Source organism: Furipterus horrens, unplaced genomic scaffold, assembly GCF_987537825.1.
Source record: "Furipterus horrens unplaced genomic scaffold, mFurHor1.1.pri manual_scaffold_7, whole genome shotgun sequence".
Lineage (NCBI taxonomy): Eukaryota > Metazoa > Chordata > Mammalia > Chiroptera > Furipteridae > Furipterus > Furipterus horrens.
Genome location: NW_028327177.1, coordinates 24,314,441 through 24,335,901, shown reverse-complemented (window position 1 = coordinate 24,335,901; position 21,461 = coordinate 24,314,441). Strand labels below are relative to the sequence as shown.

At 32.0% G+C, this 21,461-nt stretch overlaps 1 protein-coding gene across 9 annotated transcripts in view; it reads left to right on the top strand.

Moving 5' to 3' along the window:
• Positions 1–21,461, top strand: part of RIMS2 (regulating synaptic membrane exocytosis 2) — a 426,764-nt gene that overhangs the window by 253,555 nt on the left and 151,748 nt on the right. For all 9 annotated transcript variants that reach the window (XM_090283463.1, XM_090283465.1, XM_090283467.1 and 6 more), the window contains 3 exons: positions 353–509; positions 1,994–2,110; positions 20,409–20,588. In XM_090283463.1, coding sequence (XP_090139589.1) covers positions 353–509; positions 1,994–2,110; positions 20,409–20,588 — 454 coding nt within the window. The remainder of the gene's footprint in view (positions 1–352; positions 510–1,993; positions 2,111–20,408; positions 20,589–21,461) is intronic.

Here is a 21,461-nt window from a genome sequence, read left to right as displayed (position 1 = left end):
TTTTGTGGTTAATAATTTTAAATATACATAGCTTTTGAGAACTGTTTGAAGCTCTCTTAGGGCATTGAAGAGATGAGAGTGGTTTTAGATTAACATGTATTTTATTGAAGTTAAATGTATATGTTTTACTCTACCAAGCACAGTGCCTTGGACATAGCAGCTAATAAATATTTGAATATTTGCCATTCTTTTTAAATGCTTGCAAAATATTATTATGTCTTAGTATTATGCTATGCCTTTAATATAGTCAAAGCCTTTCAGCATCACCAACATTTTATGTGTTTCAGTAAAGTACAAAATACAAAATGATTTAGTGTGTAGATAACTATAATACTAATCTTTCCATCTTTAGATTATCGACACAATGGTCGAGATCTTCAAAGCTCAACATTATCAGTGCCAGAACAAGTAATGTCATCAAACCATTGTTCACCATCTGGTTCTCCTCACCGAGTAGATGTTATTGGAAGGACTAGATCATGGTCACCCAGCGTCCCTCCTCCACAAAGGTAAGATAGCATATACATTTTATTTGTAAGGGAGTATTACAAGCCTATTTATCATAAAATACCATCAATAACCTCTAAAAATAATAAATTCTTGTGGAAAAAGTTACTTCAGGAAAAACAAAGATGCTATTGGATAACCTTCATAACGAGAGTAATATAAAATATAGGCTACTTTATAACTTTGGATGAACTATGTATTATTTTATTGTGAGAGTTCAAAATTATAAACAGGGTCCAGCTTTAAATCACTTATTAACTTGAGCAGATCTAGTAATAACCAAATAATTATTGATATCATAAATAATAGAGATATTGATAATCTACTAAGTAAGAGAAAATATACTTATGATGAGACTTTAAAATTAGAAACAATATGCAAAGAATTAAAAGGAATGTACAGGTAGTGGGAAGAATGGCTTAGTAAATATAAGGCTTCAGGTCTTATGCCTAGTGGAAAACTGATCAATCCAGTTAAGTGTGGAAAGGCTTATTGTAGTAAGAGCCACAGAAATACTATGTTTGCTAATAAGAAATATGTGCATAATTCACAATTTATATACTTGCAACATTTAGAAACTTTGAACACTTAGAATAATAGCCTCACAACTCCTACTATAAATGAATAATTGAGTTAGCTTTATACTTGAAATTTTTAATTGTAATCTTAATTTTATGCATGGTACTGGACCATCTAAGAAAACTTGAGATTTATTATATTTATAAATCTAATTAATTTAATTTATAAGGACATTAAGCACTTAAAAATGTTTACCTAATTTAGACTCTAAAGAAATTAAAAAGAAATGTAATATATTAAAGATTTATAAATATGGTTTAAAATTTTTGAAGGTGTTGACTGAACTAAGTATGTCCATGGGACTACAATTATTAATTTTTCTGAAAAGTAATTTCTTAAATGTGGTAGACCTAGCAATGCAGTAATAAGATTAATAACTTGCATAAAAGGTTTATTTTATCATGAGTATGAAGTGGATATCCAGGCCAAGAATGGTAGCTTTCAAAAATCATCATTGATCAATTATAAAGACTTCAGTTTAAAGATTAAAAACATTTATTATCCCTAAAAATAGGATCTACCAATATATTGTCTATAAGCAACATGCTGAACTCACTTTTTCCACACAAATCTACTCCTCCGGCTATGTTTTTTTCAATCATTGAGTATTACTACTGGAGACCTGAGAGTCATATATCAATAGTTTTGATAATCCTCATCTCTATTCTCATTGATATTATCTTAATTTTATGTCACATCTGTTCTAGAACTAACCTTCTAACTTCACTGCTAACCTCCAGTGGATGTTTATACCATTAACCAGAGATACAATTAGTTCAAACAAAATGAAAAACTTGGACTTTATAGTAATTTTTCTCTTTTTCTATTGTCTTTATTAATAAACCTTATTTGGTAGTATAGTATATGATTGTGGTTTTAAGATACTTAACGGATCTTGCTATTTTAGTCGGAATGTGGAGCAGGGACTTCGAGGGACACGCTCTACTACTGGCCATTATAATACAATTAGCCGGATGGATAGGCATCGTGTCATGGATGACCATTATTCTCCAGATAGAGACAGGTGAATATAATTAAATACTATTATACCTTATTATAGTTGCTACCTTCAGGAAAAAGGTGTTACCATAAAATATTTTCATCCTGAACTTGGCTACTTCTTATCTTATGGTTTCTAAAACACTATGTTTCCTTTACAATGCCTACATTTATTCTTATGACCATCACATCATTTAATGAAAATAAAACAAAAAAACACGATATTTTTTTTAGTAAGGAAAAATAATATAATTACCTTACTCTTGCAGTTTTGGTCCGTTGTTAAAGCAAACCAGTAGTTAGTAAATTTGCATGTGCAGTCATAATGATAGTCATAATGAAAACAAGATGTTTTATTATTTTTACCTTATCATAATTATTACATATAAAAATACTTTCATGAGATCACAGATTTTAGTCTGTTACATTCATCAGGAAAATCAATGTGACTTTTAATATATAAAACTATTGACTTAAGTTGGTTTGTTTAGGAAACAAACATAAAGACTGATTCATGAAGAGGTTTTTCCTCATGGCTTTCAGTAAACCTTTAAGCATCTTAAAGAATCATGTTGATTGCTGTACTTGGAAGAATTCCCTGAATTTGCTCTATCAAATGTGACATACTTGGAAGTAACATGGTATGCTTCAATATATACATTAATTATGGCTAATTTTTTAATTTAAGCAAATTAGCTCTCTAATTCACCGTTAGATTGTATATAAAATGAAAAATACTATGATATTTCTCCCAAAGTATCAAATGGATTTTATATTAGGAAAGAAAACTTAATATACCATTCAAAGAGCATTATGATAAAATAACAAGGGAACTCAGAAGTCCCTTTGTATGCATCCTAAACTAATTTTAGTAGAAATACTTGGAGGCTTTTAAGTTAACCGATATGAGATGCTGTAATCAATTTTCATAAATTTATTTGTTATGTCTAAGTCTAGGGTTATACTCAATTCATGCTTATAATCGCCGTGTCTTTTAGCACAGTTTTTTCAAAAGAGAAGATATGGAATAACTTAGTTTTTAATAGTGTCAAACCAATTCTTGGCTGTTGAGTCTGAAATCTAAGAAGAAATTAGAAAGCTATCAAATTAATATCTTTATCAACATTGAATGAAAGTTAATGTAGTGTATTACTAATTTTTAATTTATTTGACTTTCATAGTTTTTTATGTCTTTAGGAGTAATTATAGGTATGCTAACTATAGAAATTTATGCTTATCAAAAACAATAATAGTGATGAAAGATAACTATGTTGGCATAATTAGGAGTTGGAAGGAGTTTTATTAGGGTGTGTGAATGAGTACTTTTGTTACCTAATAGAATTTTAACAAGTTTTGGAAACTATTTACATAGTGATTCACAAACTCTTTGTTTAGTGAAAGTTGAAGGAAATAATGAGACAGAAAACTCTGTAATGACTTTAAATCTTTCAAGTTTATGTTAAGTTTTTCTTTTAATGAAAATTGGACTTGATCTTCTCTCTGAAGACAATACTGTCTAAATCTTGCAGAGAACATTGGGATAAAATTAACCTCTAGAATTATACTTGAACACAAAAAGTGTCACCATCATGCAGACACATAATATTTTATCAATATTTTAAGGCAAATGGCCCTAGTATTAATGAAAAGAAAATTGACTAAGACTTTTGTTTACTTCATAACTTAATGAGACTTCTAGTTTAGCAAAAAATTTTAAGTAATTCAGAGTTTTGGGAAAATTGATCTATGTGGTTTTATTACTCTCTTAGAGTGCCATATATTACCAGATGATAATTACTGTTAATTGTGAGGCATTTTAAATCCTTTTGAAATAAATAAAATAGAAACTCATTTAAACAGGACTATATAACCATTTCTAATATATTATTTTTGAGCTATTTTTGTAGTCATTATTCATTAACATGAGGAATCAAACATAAAAATGTATGGTATTATCCATGTGGTCTATCACAATAAAACAACGGGTTCTTAATTTCTGTTTATTCTAATATTCTGAAATATTTTTAATAATAGGACTCACATGAAGGCATTGTAATTCTTATGTATTTTTTAATTGCTAAGAATACTCTAGAACTCTTACAGTGAATTTTCATGAACAGTATTTTATAGAGTCAATCAATAATATTGTTGATTAAAAAAATCTAAAAGAAAATTTCCAGTGTGGTAATTGCAGTGTAGAGGAGTTTAAGGAGGATAAATGGTAATGGAAAAAAAATAAATATTTAAAACGAGTTTTTAAAAAAGTCTAAAAGAAAATTTCCAGTGTGGTAATTGCGGTGTGGGGGAGTTTAAAGGGAATTGATGGTAATGGAAAAAAATAAATATTTAAAAGCAGTTTAAAAAAAAGTCTAAAAGAAATTTTCCTTTGAGTAGTAAGTAAATTTAGGTATTTTGCATGGTGCATTAACCTTTCTTGTCAGTAAGAATTGATGCACTGGACTCCAACAGTATTTTATTGAATACTTTTTCATAAGATTCGGAACCAAATGGCATTGGGTTTAGATTTAGGCTTTTTACTACTTGCTAACCATGAATCTTTAGGAAAATTAACTTGTTTGAAATTTGATTTTCTTTTCTATATAATTATAGAATTAGTACCCATTATACAAGGCTTGGGGGCACATTGAATGAAACAGTGCCTCCAATAATATAATATATACTCAGAAAATGTGCCTTATTTTTAATATTCAAAAGGATCTTTTCTCTTACAAATAATCTACATTTTATGTGCTTATTAGTTAAGCAGAAAAAAAGAGAAATGGGTCAATTCAAATGTTTTTTAAAGAGCTAAGTAGAGAATGTAGGACATGAGTTGGACCCTAATAAATGAGCATGTTTATTCAGTCAAGAACGAGAGCAAAGATACAGAGGCAGAACAACATATATACATCAGAAAGACCCAGTGTGCAGGATGAAATACTTGGGAACATGTTGAAAAGTTATACATGAAGATAATGGCTTTTCCATTGGCTATAGTGGGTGAGAAATGATGCTATTTGACATTTATTTATAGTACCTGGTTAAACTTAAGTGGTATTAGAAGGAGATATAGTATTCATATCTTTTCTTACAGGTAACATAAAAAAATCATATATCAAAATTTGATTGGATCTTTATTTCTCTGCACATCTCACTCTTTTATCATTAGTCAAAATCTTATTTTGTTTTGAAAAGAAAATAGGTTTTTTACGAGTTAGAAACTTGGGTGCCAGGGGTATTAGCTAAAATGATGAATTGCAAAGGATATCTTTTATTTTCCTATTACTTTTTGTATCATTGTTTCTCTAGTAAGTGTGATAACTACTACAACTAGGAAGATAATTTTCCTGGGGCAAACTATGCAGCTTTAGTATTAGAAATCATTTCAAGAGCTTATTTGTTTACATGACTTAATTTACTATCAGAATAAGTATGGAGTACCAGATAATATTCCTGTAACCTGTCAGAAATGTCCTGTAGTAAGAATTATGTTTATTTTAGAGGCCAGAATATTTTGGGTACATGGAGTTAAACAAAAAAACTTTCACCGCCAAAATCTTTTCTGAAAGAAACATTTTATTGAGCCAAATGGTTAGCCAGAAAGGGACCAGGACCTTCAGTATGAAGTCTAAACTACCAGCAGCAGGGCTGGGTGGGAAAGATAAATATGTTTGCCATCCTGGTGTTGACAGCTGGTTATATGTTTCAGGGAAGAAAGGTGTAAGTTCTTTTGAAAGAACAGATAAGGGGCTACAGATAAGGGGGTAGGTAGTAAGAAGTGAAGTGGGTCCCATTCTAGGATAGGTGCACAGTCTGTCGTCGTCGTCGGCAGCTGTCCGTCTCGAGAGACGATGGTGTAGCTTCTTAAGAGTCTATCTGCACCGCCGAGAATGGCTGTGCAGTCCGACTCGGGAGTGACACGGTATCTGTCTCCTCCCGTGTTGAATCGACATCTTGCGATGTCGCTGGAGTGTCCTCTCCAGTGAAGCTGAAGCTACAGAGCCTGGGTGATATGGAGGGTCTGCTGTTGCCCATGCAGCAGACCCCCCCCTCTCTTCGCAGCTGAAGGATCCAAGGGAAAGACGGAGTCAATACAGCTTGGCTTCAGGTGCGCCGCAGGAGTTGCCGGTGTTGACTACAACGTCAAACCGCCTTAGGGACTCCGGCTCCAGATTTTCTGTCGGGGTTTACTCCCTTAGCCTTTCCCCTGAAGAGGTATGCCGCAAGGCAGCAGAGGTTTTTTGGAATCAGAGTTTTCCTTCTCTGATGTGCCCTGACTGGAAGATCGAACCAGCGACACTTAGCTCGCAGGCCGACGCTCAATCCACTGAGCCAAACCAGCCAGGGTCTGCACAGTCTGTAAGGAAGTGATATTTACTATTGAGGATAGTTTTGATTGGTTGTGGGAAACAGTTCTGAAAGTTCATGCATAAGCAGGAGGTTGTGACATCTGGTAGTCACTACAGAAGTTGATTCAAAACTCCGTGCATGTAAGCAGTCTCTTAGTAAGCCCGCAGCTCTTAACAGGTTAACTACTCTTGTCGCTTGCCCTGGCCAGGTGGCTTAAATTAGTTGGACCCTTGTCCAGTACACCAAAAAGTTCCCTATCAGGGCACATACCTAGGTTGTGGGTTTCATTCCCAGTCGGGGTGAGTATGGGAGGCAACTGGTAGATGTTTCTCTCTCTGCCTCTCTCTCTCTCCCTCTTTCTCTCTCTCTAAAATCAATAAATATTTCCTCACGTGAGGATTAAAAAAAAAAAAAAAAACCTAAAAAATATTCTTGTCTCTTTCTGTTACTCCCCATCCAGCCCATTGTAATTTAATATAGGACATCTCAGATCTTTTTTTTCTCAATACTTTTAGCGTAATAAGAAAACACAAATTAACACTAGCAGAAAACATATTAGTTCATAAACTTTCTTCTGTGGATTCAATTAATGCATTTCTATTTTAAAAAGAAAACTGACTGACTAAATGGACCTCTGAAATACCTGACATGCTTAAGCCATTTATCTGTTCTTTACTAGGCAACCAGCAAACCGTAAGTCTCAAACCCATAACTAATTATAGTCTTTTTGGCCCTTTCAGTTATCACGTATGAGGTGAAACGCATCTCTGAAAGTTTGAAAATATAAAGTAAATGGAAAGAGAATTTACTTTACAAAAATAATGCAACATTTTAGGAATATATTTTAATATAGTTAAATCACACTGAGTATATTTTAGGAACCATAGGGTAGCAAAACAATATTAAATACAGAGCAGAAAGTTTTGCATTAAGTTGAGATTGTTTGAAACTTAGCTTTCAAAAACTATTAGCTACTTAAGGGTATTATATTTATCTTCTCATTTTGCAGTCCTTTTTTGTGTCTGGTGGTTTCTAAAAGGGGACATTTGGGCTAATTTAATATAATGGAACGATAATTACTCAAAATTATATTTGTTCTGTCTAAAGATTTTATTAATAAGAATCAAAGTGTTTCAAGAAATTTGATCAGTGAATCTAGTTCAATTCTTTGAATAGTGATATTTTTATCATAATTTTAGAATGTATAACTTCATTTTTTTGCTTTTTAAAATGTAATTTTTTAGTTTTCTGTTTTTCTCTCTTACAATAAACCGCTCTGCTCGATTTTTTATAAATTTAGAACAGATGGGATTAAGTGCCATTTTTAATGTAACTTATTTTATTTGTTTAGTTCATTATGTATATTCAAGACAGTGTTTATTGATAAAACAAGTGGTCTTCTGCTCACAAAGGTAGCGCCAGATGTCTAAAAGAGCAAATGTCTTGCTCAAGCCTAACAATTAACATGTGTTTTCTGAAGAGTCTACATGACACTCAAGCAGCCATGTGAAGAGCCTGCAAAGCATGGCAATGTGCCGTGAAACCCAAAGAAAAATTAGGGCTAAAGCAAAGTGAGAGCTTACACTATAAAAACAAATACTCTTATCCAATAAAAATGTACTGGAATATAAAAAAGGCTGAGGATTATCTCTTGGGAAACCACAGCATCAAAGGACTATAGAGAAAGGGAATCCAGTAAATGAAACGGATGAAGAAGCAGTTAGACAGGAGAGACCAAGTCATAGTATAAATGTTAAGATCCTGAATTTTGGATTAAGGAAGTTTTGTTTGAAACTGAGTCCTGCTGCTTACTCTACGGCTAGGGGCAAGCACTCAGCCTCAATGTCTTTGTCTGTGGGAACCCCAGAACTACCTCAGAGAGTTGTTATGGGAAGTAAATGAGATAAAGTAGACAAAGTTTCAATGGAGTATCTGGCACATAGTTAAGTGTTAAATAAATACTATTTTTATAGCCAGAAAAAAAAGTGTTTTAGAAAATAAGAGAGAAAAGTGTCAAAAAATAGAGGTTGAAAATCAATGTCTATCTAATTCCACAGATACAAGTAGTATGATGAAGATCAAGAAGAGATTAAAGGATTTGGGGAGATTTCACAGATAACATTCACAGGTTAGCATCAAGAGAATTGTAGAGGCAGAAATCAAGGAAAGTCAGATACAATGGCTTGAGAGGAAGGCAAGTTTAGTTAAGATTTTATTTTAAGGTTAAGTGCACTTGAGGCATGGTAGGCAATAATGAATGAAGCAAGGTCATGTGGGAAGTAGAATTACAAGCAGAGGAATTTCTTACTTTGGTGACAAAGAAAAGGACAAGTGAGTATATAAATATATATTTACTCTATAGCTAGAGGTAGAAGAATGGAAGTCCAGAGAGTTCAAGGTTGGTTTCCATTTCTTATGGAAAGATAGTGATCATCTGCCAAAATTAAATGTTTTGGCAATAAAGGTTTTAAGAAAATAGAAAAATTTAAATCAGTGCTATGCAAAGAAAATCAACTACAGAGGGGTAAGAGGTCAGTGTGCTGCTTTGATGGCTATGGTGGGCATGAGGCATGAAATGCAGCAGAGCCAATAGCATGTTATAACTATAATAAAAATAGTGAATGGGAAAATGGATAGTATCCAATAAATTTAATATAAAATTAATAATCAGAAATAATTTGAATCAGTTTGTTCTTTTCTAAATGGAATTTATAAAAGCCCTTTAGTTATTAATGATAGAAGAAGAAATAATTACCTTATAAATGAATCTCCTTAGTATAAGTATTAGAAATTGCCTCTTTTATTATTTTCTTCTTAAACTCTCTCGTTATTTTATTATTTTTCTCTTCTCATCTTTCCTCCTAAAAATTGGAAAGCATCTATATTGCTTAACATTTTATAGACTGCTAAAGATTTTTGAGTAATTATTGATAAGATTTTATTTTGGAATATAATTTGTTTAAACCTCAGTTTGTTATATTTTGTTATGTTTTATTTTAGAATACTACAATAGTTTAACTTTTATCACTGACATATTATAATAGATATAGGGTGGAAGGAGCAAGCTTTCCAGTATCAATTTTCATTTGCTTTGCTTACTATCTGCTTATCTTCTTTTATTCTCTTTAAAAATTAAACTATTCCTTTCACTTCTTTCCTGAGTCTCATTTATATTCTTGTTTCTGCCATGCTTGCAGTCATTTTCTTACTCTACCTCGCTCCAGATACAGTCAAACCACTGAACGTCATCACAGGGATGGCAGGTATATTTTTCTTACAATTGAGTCTGTTTGTAGGATTGCATGTACCTGTCTATGATACGATATAATTCAATTCTATTTCTGTTATGTATATATATATATACGTATATATGATTATAATGAAATATAGATATATTATCCTTATAAACTAGTAGAAAATAAAACATATATAAACTCTTTAATTGTTGTATGATGTCAAAAATACGCTTCCTTTTAATAAGTTGTGATTATCTCTTCGATGATCTAAAAATTTAGTTCTCCAGTAAGTATGATTAACTTTTAATTGCCTAGGAGGACAGAATAACAGTTTAATTACATTTGACTGCTCACCTTCCTCAGCAGAGGTCATAATTAGGTATTTAGTCAACATTGGTTATTTGTACACAGCTTAACAACCCACTGCCCTACCTTCCTCCACAGTGGAAGAGTCCGCCCTTGAAGTGCTTAAGTTGAACTGATCAGTTTATGGTCACCTTGTCAAAGGTGGCTGTGATCTACTCCTTGGTTGTTGTTGTAGATAATTTTGGATTTGTGGAAAATACTGGATCTGTGGGAAAGTTTTTTTTCATTTCTCATCTACCACCATTCCCCTTATGTCAAAGGGAATAATCAATGACATGGCATTTAACCAAAGGGAGAATTAACTAGAAAAAGAAGGGAAAGAAGGCCTGTATGTAGCTTTGGGGATTTGAGCCAGTTCCGTGAAAACACTTTGAGGGCCTATAGGCAGGGAAGAGAATGGCAGTGATAATGTGGTGAGTTCAGCTAGTATAGATGAGGAAATAGATGCTGTTCCTGCTCTGTCCTTTAAAAGTGATTTGGGTTATGTGTGACCACTTTTATCCTTTTAATTTAGTTAATTAAGAGTTAATAAGAAAATAGTTTAGGAAAAAATAGTTGAAACTGAGTAAATTTCTAAGGATTGAAATGATGTAGATAAATGTGGCAGGAAACGATACCCTTAACAATATATTCCTAATAATTTAAGTTTTGTGATGTGTTTCAGTAATATAATTGAAATTTAATGCCTTTCACTTTATTATATGATGGTAGTCGTTACTATATTTAATTTTGTTTTGCACTTTCTCAGTCCCTTTTCTGTTATTTTGCTTCAATACTAAATAATTCTTATTTTGTATTTTTTGTTTGCAATGATTATACATTTATCTTAAAAATGTATGAAAAAAGTAGTTATATAGTTGTTTTTATAATTAGCCAAAACCTTTCTTAAGTTGAGTGACATGAATGAGACATTAATGATTACAGGCTTATTCTACTTACTCTGTTATCTCTACATTTCAATGCAAGTTAAAATCATACACCACATTTTTAAATATTCTGTATTAATTATAATTATCAATAAATAGATGGTCTATTTCATATTATTCTTTTAATAAATCATCATGAGTAGAATCAGTTCTTTATCAGTTCTAGGTTGGTTAATTTCATAATACTTACTAAATTCTCAACCTAGCCAACCTATTTTGAAGGACACATTTATGAATTTTTTTTTGTACCATAATTTTGTTTATGGTTAGGAAACACAATATTATTTATATTTGCATTGAAGTAAAACAGATAGGAAAATCAGTTTCAGAAAAGAAGTTTTCAAATATCTAACTGTGAGATTTGCTGTCATTTAAATGATTCAAATTGTGAGTCTATACATGGTTCTTATTTATTCTTTTGTTGAGTTGCTTCTACCTCACTAGTTCTTTTATGTGAATAGAGGAACTCCACTCTCTTGACTTTTCCCCTTTCCCTATTAGTCTCTACTTTTCTGACTTGCTTACCTATCCAGAGGTTGAATCTATTCTCAGAGAAATCCTCAATCCCAGGTTACATTGTTCTTCTTTTACTTCTTTGGCAAAGTTCGAATATGCATCAACCTTTTTCTCCTGCAGAATAGTTTTTAAACTAAGTTATCCACATTTTCCCTAATTTACCTACTTGAGTCAAAATAATAAAACATTCTAAGGAAAAGTGACCTCTTTATTGAGGGTTGTTAAAAAGGAACAAAAATTAACAACTCTCTAAGTATCCAGTTTCCCAGCCTAGATTTCAAGGTGGCATTTACTGCCATGTTACTACCACGGTCAGAAAGTTCCCCTTTGGAGAATAAATATGTATTAGTAGCTCCAAGTGGGTCATAGTCTGGCTATATGAAATCTGGAATTTTCTGAATGGAATGAATGTAGTAAACTCAATGTGGTACCACCAGTCTGTAAAGAATCAGATTCTCTGGTGTCTGTACCCCAAGATTATAAAATGAAAAATTAGGTGTGCTGTCTCTTTGGAACGGATAGATAGAGGCTTAAGCAATGTTTGCTAAACTTCTTCTATATTCAGAAGAAAAATATTAACTAATATTAGAACTCAAAGCTCTTTTTTCTTCCGGTGAGGTTATGCTGACCACTATTAAATTAACTTCAATTTATTGTGTATTATAAAACATTTAACATTAAAAAAATATTTAGAATGGATAGCATGTTATCTTTTATTAGTATCCCTTTATTAAGATATATCCTTTATTTTAATAAATATTCCTTTTATATTAAAAAATTTTACCCAGTACCCTTTTTCCCCCCTAGTATTTATCTTTACTTAAAGCTATACACAGCATATTAAGGAATCACTGACATTAATGGTGGACAGCATGATGATGGACTTTATGTAAAGATGTCATGGATGAGACAACTAGGCTATATATTTTTATATAAGAGGAGGAATTGGAGTTATTTACAATTATATGGAGGTAAGGTAGGATATCAGTGAAATTTTAAAGAAATGTATGAGCAAATTTGCTACAGTAATAAACATCATGTTTTAGTACTGTTGGAGCATTATCCACAAGGCAAGGAATAACAAGAAATTAACCTGGAATGATAAAGATGATCCCAATTACAAATAACCTTATATTAGGTTATTCTCTTAAGGAACTTAGGTCTGAGACTGTAAGCAATGCAGGTACTTTCAAGAGTTTTAATTAGGGGGTGGGTATAATAATAATTACTCTAGAGACTCTGTGGGTGGTTGACTTGAGAGAAGAGGTTATGGAAAAGAAAAGTATGTATTGGGACATTTGCCGTGGTCTAGGACAACAGAAATTCTCTGAGGGCCTGAACTAGGCAAGGTAGTAGATGGGGAGATATAGAGAGATGAGAGATTTAATCAATTAAAATCATGAATACTTGGTAAATAATGAGTATTGGATGTTGAGGGGGAGCAGAGTCAAGAAACACTCCTAGTCTCATAGCTTGAGTAACAGGGTGCATGTGGGACCTTAACAAAGGTAGGGGCTTGGCGTGTTAGAAGAAGAATCAGTTTAGGTGAGGTACAGGTTCAGTTTTGGAACTATTGGAAACCTCTAGCAAGGAGTCAAATAAATACTTTTAAACCTTAAAGAAGTTTAGGCTACACAGAGCAAATTGGAAGTATCTTCACTACTAATGGGAAGGTAGCCACAAAAAACGAAGGTGAAATCAACCAGGGAAACAACCCATAAAGGATTTTCCTCTGCCCTGGGAAATGTTAACATTTAAGTGGTAGAGAACAAGAAGCTTCTGAAGAACATAGAGAAGAAAGCATGAGGATATGAAGAATAGAACTAAGACAATAGAAAGTTTTAAGAAGGAAGAAATAATTTCAACAGTAAAAAACCATAAGTGAAAAACACCCATTAGAAGGGCAGAGAGAAAAACAAAGCAGATTGAAAGCCTCAGCTCAATGAATACTGAAATGTTAATACTGTACAGTTACTTCTCAAACTAATTTACTTAATTGATATTTAAGTTACTATCATTCCCTCTCAAAAATTCTATTTCTAATCATAGATCATTTTATTTTATTTTAAGGGCTGGGAATTTCAGGTTTTTTCTTTGGCTTATTCATTTTTACATTTAAAATGTATTTTTTAAAATTCATTTTTACATTTAAAATAAATAAATGGTGATTTGTCAAACATCAGGAGTAAAAGAAACATTTTTTCTATCAGAGAAGTTAACAGGCTTTAGAATCAAGAGAGCTCAATTCAAGTTCTAGCTCAGAAAATATCTAATTGTATAACTTTGTCCAAGCTGCTGTGAGCTTTAGTTTGCTTATTTCTAAAATGAAAGAGTGGTTTATATGACTTTTGAGATTCCTTCTAACCCTAACATTCTGTTAATATAATTCTATATAGTGTGTGTATTCTAATAGTGTACATTGTATATTTTGTCCATTGTGATCTGTAACATTTTTCATCCATCCCTTCTTAATTTCTACCCCTCTTACTATAAGTCAGTCTTTTCCTACCCTAATTCATTCTGTGTACTGCAGCCGAATTCATCTTCTCAATTCATTACCTAAAAAGTGCCTTTGTTCAGAAGCTTTTGGTCAGTATAATTGGAAATTAAGTGCATTTAATTTTCATTTAATTAAATGAAATGTCTAAACCTGTTAACTGGATATTTCGGATCTCCATAAAATGACTCCGAGCTAATTTTCTAACTAACTTTTTGCTGTATTCTATTTTCTGTTATTTCTAGATTTCCATTTGACATTTTTTCTTCCAATTAGATTTATGGAAAACAAAAATTCTACATACAAAGTAACCTATGCCTGCTGCTTCAAAACATATCCTTTTTTACTAATATTTTGATGAGTCAGTCTACTGGGTCATAATGTAGCTTACTGTAAAATTAGTAGAAAAGTACCCAACGCACATTAAATGAATGGCCTAAACTGAAACTTTAACATCTCTTTAAGATCAAATTCCCATGTAAGGTTGCTGAGAACCGATAGAAGGCATGAAGAGGCCATTTTGCTACCGTGATGCCATTGTATAACAATATTTCAATGATCTTATTCTAGACACACCATAGGAATATCAGTAGGGTCAGAGGTTAGCTTAGGTGCTTGCTGGGCTAGAACAGGTATCACCCTACGATCCCACAGCAGCCCAGGTTAAGTTCCTGTGAGACTGAGCACAGGACACAGAACTCCAGCAATGGACGGGTTCTTCACTGTGTTCTGTAAGTGCTGCTCCGAAGTGCCCTCCCCTCCATGCACTGTCTATCCTGGCCCAGGGCCCTTCAGCATGTCCTATCGTCTCCACCTCAGGCCTCCCATTTGGCTCTTCCTTGTGGTCTCCATTTATCTGCTGAAATTTCTCCAGCTTTTCATGCATGCTGTCCATCTTTTGCTCTGGTCTTTAACATCAATCATGCTGATTTTAAATTCCCTATCTTATAGTTACGTTTGTATTATCTCTGAGTCTGACCTTGTTGGTTGCTTTGCTTCTTGACAGTGTGCCTTATTTTTTCTTGCTTTCTGGTGTTTCTAGAAATTTTTTATGACTGTGGGATATCATGTAATCAGTAGTGACTAAGACAGAGAACATCTATACCTGAAAATGTGCATGCCTCTTGTTCTGTTAGACTGTGTGTGTGTATGTTTAGGGGGGATTAATTGATCCTCAGACTGCTGCGTCTATGTATAGTGTGAGTCAGATTTGAACTGAAAGGAAGTGACAGCTAAGGGCAGCTGGCAGCAGTGTTTAGTGAGGAATTTGCACTAGACACGTTCCACTCTCAATGTAAGTGAGCTAGCAAAACAAAAGGAAGGCTATTGAGTTGTTCAAAGTGGATCAGTGAAACGGTGGAACGTGGCACTCGGATATTCTACTGTGGGGACCGTGCATCCTCACATTTATTCATATAAAGAGTAACAATGCCGAATTCAGTCCTATGATATGATACGTCTTTAAAATGTTTTTTTATTTTATGGAATATTTGAGGATATAGAAATGGAAACATAGGGCTAATAATTGGTGGAATAACTTGACTTTCCTACAACTGACAAATGTTACTAAATAACATCCACTGAAAATGGAAACTATTTAGTAAAATTAAAAATTTATAGATAGAAGGTGCTAATTATATTTTCTCTGAGGATTTTGAAAATATTTATTTTAATGATGTATTAATTTAGTGCATGTTAGTTGTTGCTGGGTAAATAATTCCACTTATTTGTAGTTTTGTTTCTGGGTTGTTGTTTTTTTGAGGTAACAAATAAAAATTATAAATATTTAATAAGATACTAAAAAATGTTTTCAAGATATATACATCTAATGCTTCTGTATGTGCATATTTAATAATACAATATATCTTTGTTGTTTGTTAATGTATTTGTCCCTAATTTTCTTGAGGAAATTGGGATATTTAATCTTTCTTCTTGCTGTTTCCAATAATGACTTTCTTTTTAAGCACCCTCTCTAGATATAAGCACTTACTTCTTTTTTTGATAATTATTTAGGCTTCTGGGTAATAGTAATATGTTTTTTTACATTAAAGCTCTCTTACTTTCTCTTACCAATATATGTTTTATTACTACTTTCACATTTTAGATTATTATTAACTTGACTGACTTTAAATATTGCTGTTATTTTTTAATAAGCTTATTTATTTTTAACAATCATACAGAATTTACATTTAACTGAACATAAATGTTCTGTGGAGAAATGCAATCATTCCCAAAGATAAAGTAATGTGTCTTCCACCAAAATAAGAAAATGTTCCTATTTTTACACAGTACTTATTTACCATGATTTCCATAGTGAATATGTTGCAATTCTTCTAACTTTGGAAGCAAAGCTAAACTAATATCAACTAGTTTTTAAAAAAGTTAAATTTGTAACTCTCACATGATAATGAACATGAAAATTATATAGTTGAGTCATATAATTACTTGAAATTATTTGTTACATTATACAAATATGTGTTATATTAATTACCCTAAAATGACTCATGTAAACATTGTACAGTATTATATACTTATTTCTTATAGTATGCAACTAACATTCAGAAAATCTCTAGACATTTGAGATAATGCTTCTGGTGTTACTCAGTTTGCTATATACAATGTGGATATAGGGAAGGAATTTCTTAGCCCATTCCTGAGATTATACTTCTTGTCCTCCAGAGATACATCTATTTTTTAAAGATTTCAGCTTTATAAATAAATAATTTCTTTATACAGAAAAGAGAATAGTAACTAATTCCTAAACATCTTTAGTTTTTACAGACTTATTTTTCAGGAAAATCAATTCGATTTACTTATGACATTATATACAATACAAACATGAAATAAGACCAATTTAGCTTAGACTACAAGATATGATTATTTTCATTGCTATATCTGAGAATTACTTTCAAATTTTGCATTGTGTTGGTTGTTTTTTATTTTGGAATATATTATTATTATTATTCTGTCTAGAGAGATACTCTACATTGAGCTTATGTTGATTTGAAGTTGTATCCTTGCAATGGTTGATATAAGTGGTTACAGAAAAGAATATCCACTGGCCTATTCTTCCTGTTATGCTGCATAACTTCCTTGTACTTTGATTTCAAATAGGGTAAATAAGTAGCAAAAATGATGAATAGGTAAGAAGCAGTGTTATATATTTGGAAATTTTAAAAATCTTTCAAGAACAACCATACTGAGAGGAAAAATGACTCAAAATGGACAACTTCACAGGATGATTATAAAATTAATTTTTCTTTAGAAATCTTCATCTCAAAATCATATACTATTATATGATTTTAAAGCTAGTGTAACGAATACAGGCTCTTGTTACATTATTATTAGTTAATATAAATAAACTGTATTTGCAGAGAGGCTATTCAGCTATATCCTCTCCAAGTGCTTGCAATTCAGAATAATGGTCACTAAATGTGGCAGAGCAGTAATCTATCCAGGTAAATGACACATATAAAAAGTGAACTATTTTAAACATATATTAGAAAATATAAACTATTTATTAAAAAGATAGAATCATGACATATATTGTCACTTTTTGAAAGACAACCTAATTATTTACCTAATAAAGATTGAAATATATAGTTGAGTGTTCCCTAACCCTTTAAATGGCTTGCCCCTTGGCAATCTTGTAAAACATATGACTGTCTTTTTTGAATAATGTTTTAAAATGCATAAAGTAAAGTAAGTAAGCAAGTAAGGTTGCAAAGGAAATTACTTAATATAGTTACAGATCCCATGTTAAGAATCCCAGGTAGGCACTAAAATATTTTAGGCATTGTAAATGGTTATCAATTATTTCCCACAGCTCAGTTGCTACTATTCAGAATTGTTTATGTTATCTTAAAATTCACTAAGGATTTAGGTGCAGATTGTCAAATTTTATATTTCAATCCCTTAAAAAACCTGCTATGAGACTGGACATGTATGTGAGACTTACGCTTAGTTTGCTGCTTTCAATTATCTCAGCAATGACCTTAGTTCTTATCTAGTAAGACCTATGCTTACCCATTTGTGGGAGCAGGAGCTGTCTTGACCTTCTATTGTGTAATCAAAATTTAAAATATGGTAGCTTTCCATTCCTCTTAACTGTGGTGGAGCATTTCAGCAAATTTCTACTTCTTTCTGTGGTTCTTTGTATATTTTACTTAATAACAGATTTTTTAATTTCACACAGTGGAAGTCATGTAATTTATGTAATGGAGAGACAATATTAGTAAAATTTAAAATGAAAAGATATATTTTCTATATATATTTTCTAAAGAGTGACCTGTTTTCTTTATAAATAATAGTACCTTTTAAAGGACATAGAATGTAGTAACACAATTCAAATGTTCTTTGGATTTCACTCACAATTATATATTTCAGTTATTAAAAATAGTGTCAAAGATGTAAAAGTGTATATCCTAATGTTTCACTTTTCACTTGGGAAAATTGCTTGATGGGATCAGAATGAATCAAATTTTGTATAAATAAATGAAATAACCTATATTTCTGTTTGGGTCATCTTAAATATTCCACAAAGTTTTTATTAATACATGTTCTTTAATGGGATAAGTCAATTTTAAGATAATAGGAATTCTGACAACTATAAATATTGATATTCTTCAAAAATGAGTTTTAAGGAATCTAAGATATGTATATCCTTTGATGTCATGAAGATATTCAAAGATATGTACACTAAGAACATTTAACAAATTATTGAGCATATTTATTTCTAAAGAGAAGTGTTTTCTCTAAAATAGTTTTTTGAGAATAAAAATAGAATTATGAGTTTTTAAAAAGATTTTATTTATTTATTTATTTAGAGAGAGGGGAAAAGAGGGAGAAAGAGAAACACATTACAAGGGAAATATAGATCAGTTGCCTCTCGTATGCCCCCTTTTGGGGACCTGGCCTGCAACCCAGGCATGTGCCCTGTCTGGAAATTGAACCTGTGACCTTTCAGTCCACAGGCTAGTGCTTAATCCACTGAGCCACACCAGCCAGGACAAAATTATGAGTTTTAAAATTATCAAGTAGCCTTTTTCCCTCTCTTTGACAAGTAACTGAATATTGTATATGTATTTACATTTAATCTCAGATTGTTGGCATATTCTGGATACACTTATATAAAAGTATTAAAATTATCTTAGGTAATCAATCGTATTATGGTACATGGACTTAAAAATATTTAAAAAATTATTTGACATATATTACCCTATGAATTTAAAATGTAAGATAATGATAAGATATATTGTAGAATAAATTCACTTTCTAATGCCATCTAATCTACTGATTTGAAGTTAAATGCCATGCACTTAATTGCATATGGGAAATTGTGGTCTTTCTTTTCTTTTTTTTTTTTTTAAATTGTTTGCCTTTTTATTATCAAAAATAAGATTGAGGGAATGTATAGATAAAGTGAACATCCTTGATACATTAGTCTTGCTTTATCATCTATAATACATAAGCATTTTCATTACTGTAGTTACAAATAGTTGGAAGGTCATAGTTTGATTTGAAGTATATTTTGTATTATGCATTACTTTGGAGTTTTAGAGTCAAAGCTAGTATTTTTACTGTTGTCTTACTGCTAATGGGGCTTATATTATAATGCATTTATGGGCCTCATGTTAGGTGTAAAAGCATTACGCTAAACTCCAGGGATAGAAATAAATCAATATTGATAGATTATTTAAATTTCAGTGTGCTTCTTTCAACAAGGATTAGGATTCGATACTGGTTTATTAGTCATCAAAGAAATCACGTTGTTTCAGAACCATTATTATTTCAGTCAGTTAATACCCATTCTGAATTGTATTGGTTGGCATGATCACTAAAGTGCACTGAGACAGAAGGCATTGATTGGCTGCTTAACCAGTTTTCTAAACAGTGGTTTTTCTTGTGGACCATGTTTCACAAGACTGCAAAGTAGCTCTGTTTTCTTGAAACATTTTGATTCTTCTGTTTGAATGTACCAGTATACTATGATGGTGTTGAAAGCCTTTTTTATATCTTATTTGGTATAGTAAACAGCCTTAGGGGCTTGAGAATAGTGCTTATATGCTTTTTTTCTACTCTCTTGAAAATGTTAGAAAAACTCATTGAATTCTTTTAAAATAGAATACTTCACATATTTCACATGTTCCAATGGGAATTCACTTTGGAAAGCAAGTGGTTTGGTTTGTCATTTATTCTAACTGAACAACTCCTATTATCTTCACTGAGAATTGCTATTAAAGACAGATTTTGGTTCCTTAGAAGATCTTAAAGTTTAGTGAGAATTTTCTCAGAATATTGGGGAAGAGAATTTTTGTTACATATTCAGTGACTTTAAGCAATTACCTTTATCAAAATCAGTTTGATGCATCATAACCAAATAGCAGAAGGGCACAAAAGATCAACTGAGCTGCTTTCTGGCTAACGTTTCAGGGATTGTGAAGCAGCAGATAGACAGCCATATCACAGATCCAGATCAACAGAACAGCGGCCTCTCCTAGAGCGGACCACCACCCGCTCCAGATCCACTGAACGTCCTGATACAAACCTCATGAGGTCGATGCCTTCATTAATGACTGGAAGATCTGCCCCTCCTTCACCTGCCTTATCGAGGTGAAAGATAAATCAATCAGACTAACTTCCCCTTTGCCCCACCAACACACCATTTTATTTTCCCAGCAGCTAAATGGTCTCTTCTATCATCCTTGGCTAATCACTAATAACAGTCGATACTAACCTTTTCAGTGTAAGCACACTATTTATATTCAGTGGATATAATAGTGTGTGGCTACCATTGTAAAATGTTTATTAACTGTCCTGACTGCATTTGTTTTGTGATTTCTCATTTATCAGGAGTCCTGGGTAAATCCCCACATAATGCACCTCATAACTATCATGTTCTTCTCCTACAGAATGAGAAATTGTTTGTGTTCATTAGACATCACTGTTGGAATAATCATCATAATGGCAAATAAAACTAAACTAGGCTTTTAGTTTCTATCAATACTAATATCATGTATTGACTGTTGTCTTTTTTAGATAAACTTTGAATTATTCAGGATTTTATTTTTAGTTTCATCAGATATTGTCTGATAAAGGGATATATCCATTATAAGCCTGAGTAAAAATCTCTTTGGGTCAAGGGAGAGAGAGTTTATAGAGTTTAGAGTTTGAAATCTGGGAGCAAGAAATGTAAAGCATTACCTTTTATTTTTTGAGCTGCAGAATTCTCTTGCTTTAGTATGGCTAGAATATTAATTTACATTAATAAGTCCATGAATTTCACTATAGGATTTCTGTGCATGTATCTGTGTACATATGCATATTACACAAAAGTTTAAACATCTTTGACTATTTAGCTAATCATCCAAATATCCATACTGTGTCCTACTTTCCTAACCTTTTAACCAGCAGCTAAACTTCTTTTAAAATTGCATTTATACAGCTATCATTTTAGAAGTATTTAGCTCATTCTATTGAAAGTGA